Here is a 20,575-nt window from a genome sequence, read left to right on the forward strand (position 1 = left end):
CCAAGCAATTGATTCCTGCCTGGGATTGATTCTGCCTCATTCGCTTCACAAATACGGTCACACTTTGTCCCCACTGTCCATCTAATGTGCGAGCGGGGCAAGGGGGCAGATTGACATGATGTTAAGGAAGTATTGACTGTTTATTTATATCCTTGTTTATATAACATTATTGTGAAGTAATAGCAGTCGAGATGGAGGAACGCTGCATTGGAGGCAATGAGTGCAAGGGCCGAGATGGAGGGTAAGGACAAAGTATCTTCACGCTGTCGACAGGGTGGCTGAGTAAGTCACCTTGTCAATTCTGATTTTAGTCTTTTTACAACACTCTTAATGGTGTTATAGCTAATACCAGTGGTGGGTGAAAAAACAAACTAACTATTCCAAATCTACACTGACAGGAAAGAAAATTAGCAACCTGGCTTCACTATTGATTTCTAGAAATTCATGCCATGCCTGACTTTTTATTTTTGTTCAGCCATCTTCACATTACTCAAAGTGTTGCATTGCTCGATACAAGTTTGTGCGTTCTTCCCGTTTCTGCCATGTCTCTATTGTTCTTGTGTCCAAATTTGAAGGAACGAGAATCCCTTTTTAACCTCCAACGACAAATGGAGCATATCTGTTTCACGGGTCTAATGATAGTTCATCATGTCTGCGCCCTCCTCCCCTCCTCCCTTCCTCCTGCTCCATCCCCATGGTGACTAAATATGAGGCTTGGTGAAAAAATAAAATCAATCTATTGGGCAGTTCGGTTGCAGAGGTCACACAATAGTTGCCTTTAGGCAGATTTTAAAAAAGAAGAAAGTTGCATAACAGGGTGCTTTTTCCATTCCAGACTGTTAACTATTCAGAATGGCAGCAGCCTGTTTTTGTGTGTATTTCTTCTGAGCGATCTGTTGCCTATCTCTTCGAAGGAAAGTGACCTAAACAAAAGTTGACGCTACTCCGTGGAACATTCTGGTTAATGTTGTCAAATGAAATGGCATGCATCTAAAGGCCTCGATAAGCTCTCTCTCCATCTCTTTGGCTCATGAAACTCGTAGAGGTTGACATTAGCTCTACAGGTGAGCCTCATTGCTACAGAAACAGAAAACGCAAGTTGTCAGGATGACCTTAGATTAGTTTCATGCAGCGCAGAGTTGGAGCACCTGTAAAAGGAAATAATGTTTCCGTCGGTCATCGAACTGGAACGCAACACGGCGGCATTTCCAGCTAACAGCCAGTTATTGTCAAACGTTGTTTTCTCAGAAACAAAGCCTGATGGCCTAATGTCCCAGAAAATACAGAGTGGCCAACTTGTGCAAGTGCCTGTATCGTACAGTATGTTTTCAGTGTTTGCCCCCCCCCTTGTCATGCACAGTTGATGGGCAACAGTTATACAGGACGCTGGAGAAAGAGCCACTGGCGCCTCATGTGACTATACCATGGCCGTATCCTCTTTATAGATCCAGATCACCAGGGGTGATAGGAAGGCCATGCACCTGGGCAGTTATTAAAGTAAGAGTGTGCAGCTGAGCACCTTAAGGTTTATTTGACGAGCGTTTTAGTGTGCATTATCAGCCAAACAAATTGATCCTCGGATGAAAGTGGCCGAGCCCTGACACTAATACATAGCGCTCATAAAAAATACATTATTATGGTTGCCAACAAAGATGTACATCTGAAAACACTGCAGGCTATACTTGCAATCTTGTCTTGTGATTAGCGTAGCGTGGTGAACACATGAGGGCTGCTCGGCTAGAATGAGATGACTCGATGCTTTGAGCAAAAACAAACAGATGAAATTAACTGACAACTATTGTTCAACACAATGTTGAAAGTATTGACTTCGGTGAGTCTTTTAAAAAATGTTTTATAATAAACAGAATGTCTGAGTTTTGGGTGGTTGGCTACTTTTCTTCACCGTGGATTCTGCTAACTTGTGATGAAGCTATTTGCTGATAATGACCAAATAATCAATTAACCAATGAAACTAATTGCTCGATGAATCATGAGAAAAAAGAATCATTTGCAGCCCCACTGTGAACAAACATTCTGTATGGTTCTTAATCCATTTAAGAAAGATAATCCCTTTACATCTTGAATACTATTAGTATATTACTAATACAAATGGAAGTTTTTTGACATTCTTTAATGCCAATTTTGTGTTTTGTTTGTAGACACTAGGGATGACAGTCCAAAATCAAAATATGGTTTGTTTACTGAGATTTAAAACATAAAATCAATATGGAAAATCATCACATCTCACTGGTTATTATTATGGTTTTGACAAATTTGCCCTTGGGGATTAATAAAGTAAATATCTATCTATCTTATCATGGTAGTTGCTGATTGAACTTTGGCCGATCAATCTACCATTTCAGCTCCGGTAGAAACTGAAGTATCAGTAGATTCCTTTCTGTGCTCAAATTGAGAAATGCAGTGCAAAGGGCATTAGACTGCCTCGTTCGGCCTGATATCCACACGAGGGACCGTGATTGGCTATTGTATTCGCAGTCGATACTGACCAAGAGTAACCTCATGCTACTATGGGTCATTAGCAGAAGATTACTCGGACACACAATCGCATAAGCACACACACACACTCACGCCTTCAGGCTTGCACAGCAAACGCACAGTGGGCTTGTCAAGCTTCTCAGCCTGAACTAATGTATGCAGTAATACATAAACACATCCATCTGTGCATGTGTTGCTACATTGTCAATTGGTTTGAGTGTGTGCATATAAATTTGCTTCTGTTCTCTTGTGGCTGCACCGCAATCTCACAAGCTGGTGCGCTCGCAGCGACTCTCGATTAAGGTGTGTGTACATTACTGAGCAAATGCATCGCAAGGGCTGTTTGTGTGTATTCCCACGGCAGCTTTCACATCGCGATCAGACTTTGAGCTAAAGCCCCGTCCACCTCTTCCCGTCCTCTCTTTTCATCCTCCTCTTCAAGACCATGTTGTGGTTTAAACCAGTGGTCCCCAACCTTTTTTTGAGCCACGGACCAGTTCCGTGTCAGAAATTATTTTCACGGACCGGCAATATAAATGACGTAATAAATATGACGTCATACAATTATACGAAGGGCATAAAGTGCCAAAACTGCAACTCATCATTACGCCGAATTAGTGTGAGCCGTGCGCTTGTTGACCTGCAACGAGCCGCTAATGGAGACGGCGACACAGACGTGTGTTTGGTCCGCTGCTCCTAACCGAGTTCTGGTCGCTGTCATTAGAACAGGCAGAGTTGTTGTGTGAAATGTCCCTTAAGGCCACCGTCATTTGCATCTCCAACACATTTTCTTCTAGCTCGGACGGGCTCGATTCACCGGGTGGGTTTGTTTACAAATGGGTTGCAGGTCTATTCTTTTGCAGTCGGGTCTTTTGTGGTTGGAGTACCGCTCAAACTCTTTTAAAAGCCTCTTCCACCCGGTCAACGTCTGAAATATGTAGAATATTCCGCTGTTCACTCGCCCACACAGCAGCGACTTCATCGGCCAACTTGAAAACAGTTGTCATTTCCCTGAAGTGACTGAATTCATTGAGCAGGTTGAATATGTTTTAAGATTCTTTGTCACTGAAATGTGCCGCCAGCAGAGGGTTCGGCGCGTGAGACTCGCCTGCAGCGATAAACCCGAACTTTAAGACTCCTGAACGCGGCTCAGACGTACACACGGGTGTATCCGCTCCTTTTTCAAAATAATATATTTTTCCGAACTGATTAAAAAAAAAAATTACAACTTTTTTATTCACTTTTTTTCCGCGACCTGGTACCAACCAAGCCGTGGACCGGTACCGGTTGGGGACCCCTGGTTTAAACTGCCTCTGGACTGGAGAAAGAAATCCGAATGAAAAGAAATGTAGAACTAAAATGTCGACTGAAGAACGCTGCAGTGTAAGGAGACCAGGATTAGCACAGCAACAAGTAATGTGCTGTTGAATGAGAGCTTAGTATGTGAATATCATCGGCCGTGCTTAATGGATATTAGCACGTACTTACATAATGAATGAATGGAGTGGTTTGTTTGTTGCATTTTTAATTGAGCTCTGACTGAAAGTGAATTTCTGGGATATTCTTTTTGAATTGGTAAATGTGCAACTTGATGCCTCCAATCAGTCGCTCTGGCTTGATTTTCTGTTCGCCCACTAACCGTTGGTAGTGTGAGCTGACGAGGGCACCGCCGCGCCGGCCGCTACGGGTGGATATCGTGGGAACAGATTTTATTGTGTCAGGTGTCTTGACGAGTGCTTTTAGAAGTGTTCATCAAGCCGCCACTTGCCGTGTTTCCACTCACCCTTCAGGGAGGAAAGGTCAAGTCACCAATCGCCTCTGCAATTTCCACTTGTCTGTGTGGGTTGTCTTCACGAGGAGAGAAGTATGGCCTTTGTGCCTTTTGCCCCCGCGCTTTAGTTCTCCGACACAGATAGTGATATAAAGACTTAACGGTCTCTGGCAGTGCTGTTTTGTATTTATTTATTCATTTGATAATGGAGGTCCTCCCACATGGCAACACAGAATGCTCGTGTTTGTTTTTTAGCCCATAACGTAATCATTTGTGTATTCTACTTGTTCGTCATCAGGGAGGATCGTAGGACTTTCCCATTTTGATGTTTGTGGCTTGAACTAATGTGTGCAGTGAAACCAGCGGCGCAGGCACAGCAACATTGCCGACTGCAGATCTGGTGACGTACAGGAAGTCAAGAGGCAGAATAAGAGCATTTGAAGCATCTTTGACGATCGCAAACCAGAACGTTGTCCGGGTCCCGAGAGAATCGAGGAGTGAGAATTGAGCGATAAGGCATGTGGAACGTTCCTGATTTTTTCTTTATTCACGTGATATGAAAGTTAGTGGGTTGATGACTTTTGTACTTTTTTCAGATGATTCATTCATTGTATACCCCGAGATGAATGCATAGTCATTGACAAACCCATGACGGTATAAACAGTCTCCCGAGCTTTTAGAAATAGAGTAAGTCAGACTCGGGATGAATCCGTGTCGGTTCATCAGTTCGCCCACATGCACAAAAAGAAAAAAGTGTCAGATAGCCATCTTTGTAGTGTGAGAGCTACACCAGTCATCTAGTTAAACAGATTAAGTAATCTCCAAGGATTACATCAAGAGGAGCCACACTTGATCCCTTCCCAAATGACAAATCTCTGCAGTCACAAATCGACACATTCATGTTGAGATTTCCGCGGCTCCGTGCTCTGCTGCCAGATGAAGGATTGTTGTGACAATTTGTTGACATGTAGTCATATCGACTCCGGGAGGATGAATCACCTGATGGAGGAACATTCATTTGAATCTCACTGTTTCATTCCAGACATTTCTCATTCAAAGAAAGGTCTTAATGGAGCCGAGTGTCTAGAAGGTCTAGACTCTGGGTGCAGTTGGAGGTTGATAGAACATTTGATCAGCAGGTAACGGTTTAGCACCAGCCGTGGTGTAAAAATGGCCCCTCTTTGTAATGCTTATCGAGATCTAGAGCTAACTTGTACCGTCGTTGGCTCGTATCGGCCGACTTTTGGTCAACATTAATGTGGTCATACAGCCTGTCTGCATTTTGGGATTAATTCTACTGCAGAATATCAGGCTCCCGCTTCTGAATGCAGAGGAAACTTGCAGTCTCTTGACTCCTGTGGTGCCGTAAGGTGACACAAACGGGCCCCCCGGTTCCATCTGTCATCGCCACACCTTGGCCCTCGAGGCCTAAACACGAGCATTACGCCTTTCACAGCCACTGCTCCCGCTAAGGAAATGAAATAAATAAATTAGGTCAGCAGATCTGCTGCTGCTGTCAGCTGCTTGCCGGAGGAGTGACAGGAAGTGGTCGTCATGGCTCTAACACAGTTACTGGTTCCATCTTCCTGTGGAGGCCAGAGGGGAAGAGAAAAAAACACACGCAATCACTAACCAGGTTGGCGCTTAATAGTACAAAAGGTTAGAGGTTGGCATGTTAAGTCACTCCCTAAAAAGATTCAAGAAGATATTCATGTTCCCCTGAGGAGGAATTGTAATGACAAGTAAAAAGATGATGAACATGGTAAACATTCAAACTTTCTTTATTCCTTGCCCTATCGTAAAGACCAGCGGTGTCAATAAGATCAGAGGAAGGAAAACGTGTCCCACGCTGGCCGCACCAATAGTAGCCCCTGTGTTCTGTGTCCCCTCAGGGTTGCCGTCCGCCATGTTAAGGTAAAGCCCAGGTGCGCGGTGTTGACCATGCTAAAGCGCCTGGACAAGATCCGCTTCCGAGGCCCCAGGACTAGAGACGACTTCCCGGATCTGAACGAGTCGCCGCCCGCCTCCGACAACGAATGTAGCGACGACATGCAGCTGAAGCCGAGAGCAGCGCCGCGAGACATCGAGGAGAGCCTGCAAGACCCTGTGAGTGCTCTCCGTGCATAAACGTGTGTGTGTGTGTGTGTGCTATGCTGGACCTTTGACTTATCATTTCTTTCACGTGGTCTTCTTTCTTTTGCTTTTTAAAACGACTTTCAGTTTCTCTCGAATTCTGTCACTTTCTCTTCACATCTTTCTGTCTCTGTATTCATCATACAGAGTAAATGGTTATCTTGCTTTTGGCCCTGACCGGCTAGGACAAACTCGCATGGCAGTGTTTAAAAAATCCACCCATGAATTATTTAGTTTGAAAAGGATGCTCTGACCTCAGCGTGGCTCCAGCGTCAATTCCAGAATAACAACACAAAGAGACGAGGAGAGGGAGAGCGATATCTAGCATCCATTTCACCTCTTTGATGTTGTTTCAGAAGCATTGTTTACCTTAATACATGCTTAGGGCACAAAAATAAGACCATGTTCTTTTTCATCCCACTTGATTTTGGTTACTGGAGGGAGGGGTTGCCATGATAAAGTTCAGTGGGAGACGTGGAGTAAATATCAACAGCAGACGAGCAGAAGTGGTGAAAGCGGAGGCGAGATGAACAGATATTGGATCGCAGGAAGGGAATGAAAAAGGAGATAAAAGATTAAAGCGGGCAAGAGGACAGGAATTAAGCCCTCAGAAGATTGGACTCCAAGATGTCCAGTAGGGAGGAGATGGACAGGATGAAGAGGAAAGGACAGACTCACCGGCCTTGACACACAAACCAAAAAATATTTCTTGCTCCCACGTCGGACACATTTCATGAAAACTGCCGCTCTCGTCGTTGTTCGTCGCTAAAGCGTCAGTTCTGCTTTCATTATCTCTCTGGATTAAAAAGACTGGATAAGTCAATTGATTGTATCATTTCCCTGGTATATCAGTCGGTTTTTTCTCTCTTTGCTCCTTCTCAATTATAACGTAACCCACTGAAAGCTGCACAGGGCTTGATGGTGAATCATACTTTGAGACCAAATCCATATTTAGATCATGACATTGTTTCTGGAGCAATATATTTATTAGTCATTGATCTGAGTGGGTTGTTCAGTTGTAATAGTTTATTTTGATAACATCTGCAGAGGTCTTATGTTTTAATTTAATACATATAGAAAGATATTATAATAGACAATATTAAGGAGAATATTGATATTGTTATTAATGTATTATGAAGCATAGGGGTAATGTTTACTCTATGCAAATGTAAATGGCAAGAATTAATGTATATTGCATGAGAGTGACTGTTAGTATTATAGATTGACAAGGCCGGTTGATTTCCGTGAAGTGACTTACAATAACAAGATACTTTTATTGTGAAAGTGACTTTAATGCGGTCAATAACAAGACGGGAATCTTATTGTGAAAATACTTTAGCGACGGAACCGGAAGTGACGTTTTGACCGGAACAGGGAGGAGTATGAAACTCCCGTGTGGGAGAGAGATCTTCCTCTTTCACAGGCTGAGAGCTCCTGGGGGAGCCGGGAGCCGGGACACGAGAAGAGCGCTTTGAATGTTTGTTTTACACTTCCTGCCATTAAATGTTGATAACTTAATCCACGCGCGTCCGGAAGCCTGTTTTCCATCATCTGCGAAGTGCCCAGTTTCAGAATACTCAACAGGGTTATTGGGCCCTCTTTTAGCATGCAATGTGTGCATGTGCAACACGTGCCTGTATTTGCATGTGTGCACCTGGGCCTTTTTTTCTTTGTGCAAAAGTGTGTCAGAGCTGGTGTTTGCATGTCTGTCTTTGTGTGAGTGTGTCCTGGTGTTTTCCTGCGCGAGCACCTGCCTACTGGGAGGGCACCGCCCGCATCATACCACCGACGAGTCACACTTTGTAGCCCCAAAATAGACCAAGCTAGCTCCCATCCCCGCTGGGCCACACAGCCCACACACACACACACACACACACACATATGGGGGCATGCGTCCTCTCTCTCCCACTAAACATGCTGTTGCATTCAATATCTAAGAGCTGTCACTGCTTGATGGAATCCTCCCTGCAGAGCTTTAAAGGTTCCCTCTGACTTGTTGGCGCCCACGTAGAAACGCACTCCAGACGACGATCACTCGATGACCGGCCTCAAAACTTCACCTTCATTTGTTGAAGAGAAGACATTGTGCCCTTGGGCTGCATGCACTGAAACGTTATGACAAACTAGCCGGTGTCGTCCATACTAAATAGGGAGAATGTCGCTGGGCAGATGGTGTTCAGTCACTGCACACACGACCTCACTGGCCTGCGAGTTCAGGTGGCTCCCTCACTGCATTGGTCATACTTTGTGTCATCTTATTCATTATAACATTTTAAATCAGGCAGGTAAGATGACATGATGCAGGTCAAGAGGGGAATAATCCCTCACATCAGTGACTAGAATGTTACTGGTTACCAAACTCAATATTTCCGAAGTAATTCCTTAAGAGTGCAGACTATATAATTTTAGATGCATTTGGAGTAAAAATAAAATAAAATGCAACATGCATTTAAAACGATGATGAGAAACCCTTTAAGCAACAATCGGTGCTGAACCGCTCTTTAATCATGTCGCTCCATGTCAGTTCTCTCTGTAGAGGATCATGAATGCTTTAGCCTGTAATCACATCTTCAGGATTTAAAATATACTCCCTTATCTCCCATAGCAAAGGCCAAAGATCAACTTTATAATGTCAGGAAAAAAATCCAAAAAAGAATCCGCCACTCTCAATAGTGATTTCGCCACTGGAATGAAGGCAGAAAAAACCCGGATAGTTGTCTTCTATGGTTTTGATATCCATCCGCCACATGATGCATGAAGCTACGTGAGGATCGTGGTCGTCTTTACCAGAGACGGTATCGCTGCGTTAGTCCTGCGTTGTTTGTTTTTTGTTTATCCATTTAAATATTTAAAGTGACAAGGTGAGTGTGCAAATGTTGTGTAATTGCTCTCCTGGTTGTCTCTTCTCAGACGGCTTTGTTTACCAATTCCGAAAGTTCTCAAACTCACAAGGTTGACATGAAATTGGGTTGGGTAAAAGATCAGGAGGTTCATATAAAATGTCTTCCAAGTAGTCTATGATGACCACAGTATCCTTTACCATGTCAGTATTTAATTTTTACCACCAGCTGAGGATTCATCATTACCTCTGCTAGCTCAATAATTAAACTCTTGTGATGCAGCACACCATAAGCGCCTAGTATAAAGAGATGATGTCACACATTCCTTTGTGCTGTTACAATGCTCTTATTCTCTGGAGGGCTTTACATCCACACATTGTCAAAGTACTGATAAACCTGTGGTCTGTCGGTGTGCATTGTACAGGAAGCCCGGCTGTCCTTGTTAAGTGGTCATTATTGGACATGGGTGAATAAAACAATCTGAGATCCCTGGAGAAGTTTTCTTGGATGAACCCGACCTTTCTGTGTCTGCGCTGTTCTAAGGCCGCCGTATAACCCATGAACAGCATCTTTCTAGAGGCCGAGTGCAGAGGGAATGGAAGAATGTCTCACTTCCTTTTTCCCCACACAGAGAGGCTAGGTTCATGGAGCTCACTGGAAAGAAGCGGAACTGAGAAGACGATACAAGCTGTATCGTAGAACTACAGCAGGAAAGTGCTGACCCGGAGAAGAGAGGCGCCGATCCGAGTGTGGAGACTGCCTCGTCTCGTTGAGCCTGTTTTACACAAGGGCGCACGGAGAGGCCATGTTTCCTGCTGTAGTTAGGGCTGTCAGCGTTAACGCGTGAATGCACTAAAATATTTTAACGCAACTTTGTTTACTTCCGGTGTGCGTTGAAGTTTTTTCACAATTGAGTGTCAAACGGTTTGACAATGTTTCCGCTTTTAAAACAATTATTTCTCCGCGAAAATAAGGAGCAGAAATCAGTTTAAACTCGTGGATGAATCAGTCGGGTTTCCTCCTGCGCTCCTTCCTCCCGTCTGCTCCTCGGATCCACAGAGACAGAGGGGCGACGTGTCGGGTGACGCGGCGCGGAAAGAACTCGTCACACGAAACCGTCACCGTGATTTGTCAATCCGTTTGTCTGTCAACATTTTGCGAAAAAAACAACCAATGAACACTCAGTAAATCACAAAGGACCTCCCACCACACAGGTGAGGCTCATTAGCAACCTGTCAGTCAGAGAACCAGAGAACACGACGCGAGGACAATGTGCCTCATTGAATAGAGCTGAGATTGTTCTGGAATGGTTGATGTATAACACGTGGGTATGTGTCACTCATATGCAAACGCCTTTAAAAGGTGAATTTACATTTTTTTGTAAAATGGAGAACATGCCTCCAGAGGGTTAACGTGACATATTTGAATGTCAGTCAGTTTACCAAGGCCACTGGTTCTGCTGCTGTTCAATGGTAAAGATGACAGGACCAATGGGGTCTCAATATACTTCTTTTTTTTTTTTTTACTAATCTGGATGTTTCACTGAAGAAACAATATATCATCCACAATATTAAATACCTCGCTGGCACTTTATAAGTAGGAGCCTCTTTGAAAACACAGCTCTGTGTGAAGTTTTGTCTTTAAAAAGAAGAAAAAATAACTTTTAATCGCGATTAATGAATTTCAAAATGTGCGATTAATTCGTTTTTTAAAAATCGATTGACAGCCCTAGTTATTACCACGGCTGCACAGAATTATTAGAAACTTAATCTAGAACAATGACGTTCATATTATTATATTATCATGAATAACTTGCAGACAGACTTCTTAAACGCACACAAAGTGAGCAACGCTGTGTCCTTGTCGCTCTAATTAAAAAGATAGATGTGGTAATTTCCAAATGTTTTATCTTTCAAAATATTCTGCCTCAATCTGCATTCTCACTGCGGTCAAAATGCACACACTTGTTTAGAATGCTGTAAGCATAGAGAAAAGGAGAGAGGGCGCATATTCACAACAGACGTTGCATAATTGAAAATTGTTCCTTGTGTGATGAGTGTCTGGATGTCTTCGGAAGTGTCGGCAATGTTAGAATAGTTGGTCTGTTTAAAGATGATTGTAAAGAATACTGATTTCTGTCCCCGGTTTTTGGTACTTTTTCATCCACATTGCTGTATGTGTTGTTGTAGGATTTGTGAAATATACTCCAGTGAAAGGTCATGGTCTATTTACGAGTTTAGCTGGGCCATTGAACGCAGTTCATCTTGTTAAAAATCACAAAGAAAACCAGGGTTGCTAATTGTGACAACATTTGCAATTTAGATTTTTTTTGATGTGCATTGGCGACATCTGTTCACCTCTTCTCCAACAGACGGAGTAGAGCAGCCTCACATGTAGAATCAGTTCCGCTTCTGTCCACCTCAGACAGAAGTATCCGCGACACGACCGAAAGGCTGGAAGAGGGTGGGAAGCTATGATCATCGCTACGCTAATGCTTTAACGGGCATGCAGTAAAAGTTTAACAGCGGGACACGGTGAGATTCCTCCGCTCACATCGGCCACAGACCTGAAAGAGGGAGATGGGAAACAGAATAATTAATCGGCCCATAATCGTCCAGGCTGACGTCAGAGCGTGACCTACTTCTGATGACCAGGAGGTACTGGCTGAGTATTGACAACCACGCTAAACCACATGACGGTGCGCTTGTGCTACGTACCGTCTGTAGACTAAACAATTATCGATTTGCATTTAGAAAAAAAATACTAATTAAAGAGCGTTGCAGTGGAGTGATGTAACGCGGTCCCACCGTCCGCTCCTTTCATCTCGTCCATGTCCCCCACGTCTTTTGTCTTTCTGCCTCCTCTCTCGGCTGATTTTCTCTCTCTGTCTCGAAGTCTCCCCACGAGCTTATATCTCCCTCCATTTTTCCTCTCTCTCTCTCTCTTGCTCGCTCGCTCGCTCTCTTTGCAGAGAGCACATCAGCGACAGACAGAGCAGTGTGTCTATGCAGGCGCACACACAATACCATGCTGGTTGCGGTCGGGGGGAAGCTGCTGCATTGTGTGTGTGTGTGTGTGTGGCAGGAGTCTTTTAAAGGACGTTCGCTGTAGTCGAGCAGAGATTCTCCACCTGCAGTGCTCGTCATCCGCAAGCTCAGCCATCTCTCTCCTCCTCTCGCGCTCTCCTTTCCTCATCCTCCTATCAACCACTCTCCTCCTTTTTCCCCCCCCTCATTCTTCTCTCATCACCACCTCAATCGTTGTCATTCACTCGCTCCTCCTACACACATGTGCTGTGTGTGTCAGGGTTGAAGCCCTTAGTCACAAGGGTGTGTGAGTCATCATTGTTGCTGTAGTCAGAGGAGGGGGGATGGGATTCTCCTCTCTTTCGCCTTCCTCATCCTATCCCGCTCCAGTTGGACTTAAACCGGGAGAGGAAACCCTAGCGTGAGTCATGGCGCCATGGTGAATCTGTGTGCACGTGTGTTTTTAGATCATATGTCATATCACTGCTTGTATGTAATTTGTTGTCAAGTCATTCTAAGACTGTCTGTTTGTACACACAGGCAGGTTCGGAGTCTCCCAGCATGGCAGTGGCCATCCAGGACTTCCAGAGGTCGGAGTCCGACCGACTCAATGAAGTCAAAGGTCACCTGGAAATTGCCTTATTGGAGAAACATTTCTTACGTAAGTACACACACACACACACACGCATCACAACACTAGTCCTGGTCCAGACTACAGCCTCAGACCATTTCTGGTCTTCATATATATATTATAATGTGTCTTCAGAGTCATCACACAGAGATGGTCTAAACATGCAAAGTTGTTGGTTATATTACACAGTACATTTTTCTGGCGGTTCATATTAACTCAGTGAAAAGTTGTAATCACTGTCTGTGTTCAGTGTTCAAAGACATAACGGTGTAGAACATGGACAACAAGAAGAAATAGACAGGGATATTATGTACGTCAGAATGTGGGGAATAATGGTGTGTATGTACTAGTTTGTTTCCTCCATTACCCAGAATCCCTCGTGTCAGTCCCCAGATTAAAGTCCTGTATTTGTGGCATTCAGCTCACGCTTATAGAGTGCAAGTGGGTGGTGAGATTGTCTGCAGCATCAAGAGCAGGGAAACAACAGATTGAGGAGAATGTGTGAGTTCACCATCTTGCAGTGGTGACTTAGTGTTGTGGAGATACTGCCCCTGTCTCCTGCTTCTTTTCTACACTACCTCTCCTACAGTGTGTGATTGTTTACCAAATAAATGGTGACTTTAGCAGGAAGCGTCCTCTGTGAGCTGCAGCTAACGTCTCCTCAACACGATGGGGATGCTGGCACTTACTGCTGTGTCATCAACTTACCGTAACAATGCGCACACTCTCGGTTGACTCTGTGAGAGGGATGCACTTACAGCTTTTAATGACATTGATCTCATGTGCCTCCGGAGGTTGAATGCATTCATCGTGGGTCGCTCTGGGGAAAAGTGTGCAAACGAGTGTGATGTAGATCTGCTCTCTGTTAGCTTTAAACTGAACGTCTCGTGATGCCAGCCTGCTTCTTGGTTTCTCAGTCTTGCAGGAGGTTGGTCTTGTGCATTGCACTCAGCTGCTATGTGCAGCTTCAGTCCAGCATAATCTCGATTCGTTATGCTTATTACATCAAGCAGTAATGGGTTGCTCATCTTGAAAGCTAAAGTAATTCCCACTTGGATCTGAAAGCAGTATTTGTTTCCACTGCTTCCTCTAATGTTTGTTGTTGTTGTTTTTACATGAGCTGAGCAGCCTGCTCGTTGAGTTTCACAGAAGCAAGTCCACTTCAAATGGTGACGGGGAAACAAATCAGCTCACATAGCTGAAGAGACTTGTGATAATTATTGAATGTGGTATTTTAAAATCACCAGTTGCAACAGTAGCCTCCATGTTTTCCTAACGGTCTGTATGCCGCCTTGAAATTACACTGGAAGCATAATGGAAGCAAGCAGCTGCTCAGCTAACGTTAATCAATGGACCGCGCTAGCTACACCAGAGAGCTGCTGTGAGGTGACGCATTCATGAAGAAAGCCGTTAGAGTAACTCTATAAATCCTTCGATGCATTCATTAATTTGTTTTGTTTATACCAGCCGTAACCTTGCAACCTACAGTGTCCATGGGGATTTAAGTGTTGTTATTAAGTTGCAGGCCACATCGTGAAACTAAAACAACAATCTGCTCTACTATCTACTGCAATGTTTGGTTTTACAGTCTGCAATTTCACTGTTTTTATCAGCGCTCACTCCATGATGATTATTAATAAATCATGTTCCCGTTTAGTGTAAAATAGATGACAAAGAAGGGTGTTTAAGACATGACTACCTTGTGATTGACGGTACCTTTTCATGGATATGCTGTTCATCTGTACATTGTAGTTCCAAAGAACTCGACCTGGGTGAATGGGAGGCAGCCCGATGTGACACAGCTGCATGAGGTCCACCACTCGACTCACACACATTTACTAGCTTGTCTAACCTGGCATACCGTGAGGGGTACTGGTTGTCCTTGGCCGCGCAGCGCGTTGACAGTCCTGTGGTATGCAGTGGACTGTGAAGTGTGTGTCCTCCCCCCCCCCCCCCCCCCACCTTCTTTGCCTTTCGACTATGTGTCTCTATTAGAGTGAGACGGGGCGAGAGAGAGAGGGCGTGTGAAAGGGAATACCTCTGGCTATGTCCTCTCTCATAATGCCTGAGCTAAAAGGGCTTGATTCATTGTCTCACCATCAGGATACAAGCTAAATTAACTCTCTTGTCTCTGACCTTTCTACCTTCCTGTTTGCCCTTTCCTTTCCTCCCTCTGTTTCCCCCCCCCTGCCCTTACTTTCTCAACAAAAAAGAAAAGAATAGAGGCCTCTTTCCCGACAACCATCTGAGCTGCTCTTTCAGTGTCTGCCCGCCATCCCCTACCTGGCCTTCAGCGTGATGTTTTGAGATTCTTCTGAGCCCTGACAAGCTCACATGTAAACACTCAAACAGGCTGTGCCACTGTCATGTGGTCAAAGACCTAAATACAGAACTGTAATCAAAGCTCGACCTCAGATAGCAACCACTTGGCGTTTTTGTAAGGGTACTCCGAAGAGGAGGAACCTTCAAACACCCCGTCTGCAGAGCTCTCTGCCCTGTACTCGAGTTATTCTGGATTCCATTTCTACTATTTTCCTTTGTACCCGACTCTAATTTCCTGTGCTGTATGTAGTCATCGTATTTTAAGCAATGGACTCTTGAGTAAGTGCACATTCATCATACGCTCAGTTCCATGGTGAGAACCGATGCTTACAGCCCCGTATGCTTATATAAGGTTTGTCTTTGGTTAAAGCCGATTAGATTAGTCGAGGGGGGACAACAAACAATTCCTTGTCGCAAGACATTATGGATTTATTAGTTGTGTAATTGCTTTTCTGGGGCATAATATAGGTAAACAACATAGCATACCGTCAGAAGACTAGCTCTTGGTTGCACAATGACAACATTTGGATTTTTAGAAATGCACCAATTTAAAGTTCTAACCTGTAATAGTTGCGCTACTTAGTGCAGTTTGATAATACAGCTCCCAGAATTCTCACTCTTTTCTACTTTGCCAGAAAATACTACAAAAGAGCACCTGCTGTATCTGTTTGCAACGCGGCCAGGCAAACTCCCATTGTTTTAGTATGGAAGAGTCAGTAAGAGGCCTTTCCCCCCTCAGGCCATGACCATGTACGATCTGATTTTAATGCTTTACACGCCACAAGGATTTTTTCCCACACAAAATCACAGTAAAATCGGTTTCCTTGCTAAAGAGTTCATAATCGCAGGTGTGCAACCTGTCGCCGGCAACTATTTTCTCTGACCGCTCGCTGTGGCTGCCTGACGTTGTTCCATTAAAGTGACCAGTTGTCCAAAAAATGCTTCAGGTCTTGTCTTGTAGTCGTTTGAAGGATCGCTACCCCAACCCTCGTTTTCAAATGCACTGCGATTCCTGTGTCTGCGTCACAGTCGGAGCCACCTGGCCGATGTGAAGCAGCAGCAGTATGAAAAACGGCAACGCTGTACAACATGCATCATTTCCTGTAAGTCTTGGTGTGTAAGTGGGCAAGTTAATCTACAGCATTAGTGCGGAAATGTCAGACGCCTCTAGTAACGAGGAAAGCTGCGAGATGGAGAGGTGTTTTGTATACATTGAATGACTGTTGCAGAAAAGATGCACGCCATAAACTGTGTAAACTTTGACATTTTTAGTTGTCTTATTACATGCATCCTGCAGGAAGCTGGGCTCGCAGTGCGAGAACAGGATGTGGCTTGAACGTTAAACAAGACGGAGGTATCCCCGTGGGAATCTATAGACTAAATAATTCATATTTGAATTTGCTCAATATTGAAAACAATTATTTGTTGAACTCAATCGTTCAAACTTCATATAGAGACAATATTATAACTTAATGTCCCTGTTGTCAACAGCCAGCACATCTGGCTTGGTTATCTAAAGTTGCTCTGGATGAGACGATTAGCTCAACGCCCCTTAATATGAATTAGTTACACACATGTTCTCGACTCCCCAGGGATAATTTAATCGTTCAGTTCAGTTTTTAAAGTTTGTGGTGTTTTGCTGTTTTTTCCACTGAGAAGATTAGAACATTTACCAAAAAAGAAGAACAATATCACTATAATGGCATGATGAGAAACTGTAACAAGCTCATTCAAAACATTGCAGTGTGTGTTGGTTTGTGCTTCTCCTCTCTCTCTCTCTCACATTCATATACATCTATTTATGCTGACACGTGTTTCCCTCCCTGCCGCTTAAAATAAAGCCGGGGCCCACGCTGTACAAACACACTGCTTAAGTATATTGTGTCCCTTTCCTTCACAGGAGGCATGACTTTCCATTCCAGATGGTCTCTGTGTGCGTGTGGACAAAATGACCCAGGCCTTTGTGCCATGGCATTTATTGTGATTTACCAGTGCTATTCTCAGAGCACTTAATTGGTTAATTTGTAACAATGTTTCCGAAACCGAGATCACATAAGAGGCGCACACGCACATGCACACGCACACACGCAGTGCTGTATCACGCTTTTTGTTTTCCTCTCTTCCTCCTCTTTTCTCTCCTTCAGGTGTAGTTCCTTCCTCTCCTCTATTCTCATCTTTCATGTCACTCTTCTCCCTATGTTTGCATGTATGAACACACACACACACCACAACGGTCTAATCTGATTAGTTTAAAGGGCCAGCAGCGTGCTTTCAATCATTTAATAAATGTTTACATTTGTACTATTCGCCTTGACCGTGAAGTGTTTCAGTGGTCTCTTTAGTCTCTCTTCATTGGTAAGCTTCAATAATTAAAGTAAGAGAGGTACAACATATATATTAATATATATTTGCACATACCACACACACCATTTAAAACTAGCTATGAGGATAGTTTTTGTTTAATTTGCTCGGATAGTGAGATTCAGTAAGCCGGTACATTTAAACGGCAGTGGGAGGAGCCACGATGACCACACAAGCTGTGATATGTTCCTCAAACTTGTGGCCATTATTTGTTTATTTATACTGTAGTTTTGCTTTTGTCAAATATGAGATGATGGCAAAAATCATTCTGGGGTAATGCATAGCCTAAAAATAATAATAATAAAATGGACAATGCATGTGGAAACTGTTTTTGACGTTCATTACCATGGCAACAGGCGAAGCAAGGAAGCATTCGGTTCAGCCTGGTAATTAATGTGCTTTTTTTTGTTATTGCAGTGCAAAGATTTAGAAAAATAGATTAGTACGAACATACCGGTGTGTTTCAGAGACGTTGTGGTGGTTACATGAGCTTGAGAAAATCCACAGACCTAGAGGGCTGCAGCTCCTGATGAACTGTCGACACTGAGGTCTGCGGATTATCCTCACTCAGAATTATTTGGTGCTGGCTGCTTCTCACCGTGTTGTTATAACAGGCATTATAGGTGTGCAAGTACTTCTATTGATTTGTCTAAAATACCGAGGCTTATACAGCCAGTCTCACTCACAGGCTCAAAATCCATTCATGAAGTTCTTAGTCATCAGATCATTAGTTGGTAAAGCCGTTCCTTCACTTTCCTCAAACCGGCAGCTTCATCTGCTTTTCTGCACAGCCTGAAGATTGAGGATTTATAATGGCAACAAACACAATGGGGATATACATTGTGTGAAATATAAATACATTTATTCCATGTTTCACCGGATACTTCCAAGAAGCAAAGCATTCTGAGGACCCTATTGCCTTGAATAACAACTTTGTGATAGTTTGATTTATTATAGTAAAAGATGTAAAAACTGAGGCATACATTAACTAGAATATGTCCCTTGGTTGACGGAACTGAGCTAAAATAGCAGAGGTTAGTGCTAGTGGAGATCAACTTTGGTAATTATATAGACCTAATGTGCTAAGACTATGTTTCTTCCTTTCTCCGTCTCTGCTTAGTTCCCTTTTTTTTATTTTCATCTTTCACGCCAACCTCCACATGTCACTGTATTTCTTTGCCTTTCTGTCCTCTTCCTGCTTTTCTCCATCCATGGCTTGTTGATATCTCAAGCTTTTTACATGGCTGTTTTTTGCTTTGCAAAATCTCTGCTTTTCTAGCTGTTGGTGCAACTCTATGTCCGTCCTGGCCGGGCGGGCTGAAGTGCGTATGCGTTTGTAGTCTTTCAATATTCTCACGTTGCGCTGTGCAATACGCAGGTCCGGCTGCCATTGGGTGTATTGGTTTTACTGCGACTCGTTCCATAGCATTTGAGAGAATGAGGAGCATGTGATGAGTGTGTGTGTGTGTGCGTGCGCTTGTGAGAGGCTATCCTGTTTGAGGTTGCTAATTGAAGGTCACTGCGGGGGAACAGGCCAGGCTTTGTGCACTACAGTGACCCGCGGATCAATAGTGTCCTAGCCGCTGCCCTACTTCACTGGGCAGAGAGGTGACAGTGACATGCAGCAGCAGTACGACTGTAATCGCCATCATTATTAGTTCACGGAGTTTAGAAATGCCACGTAATTCCCTTCATAGTTCATTTGACAGTGTCTTGTCATCGCAGGAAAGGCCCAGGTGTTCCTTATAATACGAACAATGGCTCGGATCTCTTCAACTGTCAACTGCCTGAAAGCCACGACAGCGAGCCGTCACACCGGAACTGTTGAATCGTTTCGTCTCTAAATGTGAAGGAAAGGTGCTTCAATTCTTCTTTTCTTATTTCCTTTAGCATGGACCATCCTTTATGGACAGATACTTCTGTCCGATAATTCCTTAGAGCGACATTTAAAGCGACACGTCAAACGCAGTAAGATTCCCGTAGCGCCGCGATTGTCTATTCCATAGTACTTAAATTCTCCATCACATCTTTCTTTGGCCTCATGATGTTTGTCATCCAGGTCTAGAAAAAGTGTTTCGTAAAACACAGGCCCCATCCCACTCTCCGCACTTATGGACTCACGGACTCTGAGGCGCGCTCCCGTTAACTCCGTGAGGGTTTGGGGCTCTCCACAGCCATTTTAAGAAACCCTTTCCCTGAGTCAGCATATATGCCCACTTTGCCTAGGGGAATTACCCACAATTCATTGCAAAGTTGCCAATGGAGACAAACAAACGTGGGAGGTCTGCCTGATAAATTACATTTACACAACATTAAGGATTAAAGATGAAACATGAAATCAGAGGAATGCAAGCAGCAATTGAATATGTTCTGTGTGTATATTTATTTTTTTACACCGATTTATAAAAGTTTTGTTATTGAAACTGTTTTGACAAAAAAAAAGTTAATGGATTATTTGAAATTACGTCTTATCTCGTGAGGAAAGAGCCTGGAAGAGGTTTAAATCAGGGAATAGACTAAGATAAATACCCACAATTGTACACTATATATTTTTCTGTAGTCATGGTCACGTGATGTGTTGCAGCAAAGTGCCGTCTCATTCATATTTACACCACGTCAGCCATCATTAATTGTATAATTCCCACCTGTGCTAAGAGCAATTAGTGAGACTAACTGAAAACACCTGTGTGGGTGTGCAGGGCCTTTTAGCTACTGGAAGAACTGCCTTGCTCAAAGCAAGCGCTCCCTACTCTGGAGTCGTTCCTCCGGACATGCCGTGGTGAAATAACCGTAGCTTGAAAGTTCATTCCTGACCTCGGAACCAAAAACTCATCAAGTTTGATTATTTACAGTAAATATGACACGCTGAGTGTTGTACGGGTATTATGGCAACATTTCTATAGGGGTGAAGCAATTGCTATTGCTTTTTGTTAATGTGTTTATAAAATGAATTTTAAATATATTTCCATATGTAATATTGTCTGCTATTTATTTT

The 20,575-nt window shown here is 43.6% G+C and overlaps 1 protein-coding gene across 5 annotated transcripts in view; it reads left to right on the top strand.

Annotated features, from left to right (window-relative positions):
* gramd4a (GRAM domain containing 4a) overlaps nucleotides 1–20,575 on the top strand; it is a 43,275-nt gene that overhangs the window by 1,219 nt on the left and 21,481 nt on the right. For all 5 annotated transcript variants that reach the window (XM_056424683.1, XM_056424685.1, XM_056424686.1 and 2 more), the window contains exons 2-3: nucleotides 6,160–6,373; nucleotides 12,807–12,927. In XM_056424683.1, the coding sequence (XP_056280658.1) occupies nucleotides 6,160–6,373; nucleotides 12,807–12,927 (335 nt within the window). The remainder of the gene's footprint in view (nucleotides 1–6,159; nucleotides 6,374–12,806; nucleotides 12,928–20,575) is intronic.

Source organism: Pseudoliparis swirei, chromosome 10 (genome assembly GCF_029220125.1).
Source record: "Pseudoliparis swirei isolate HS2019 ecotype Mariana Trench chromosome 10, NWPU_hadal_v1, whole genome shotgun sequence".
In the NCBI taxonomy this organism is placed as follows: domain Eukaryota; kingdom Metazoa; phylum Chordata; class Actinopteri; order Perciformes; family Liparidae; genus Pseudoliparis; species Pseudoliparis swirei.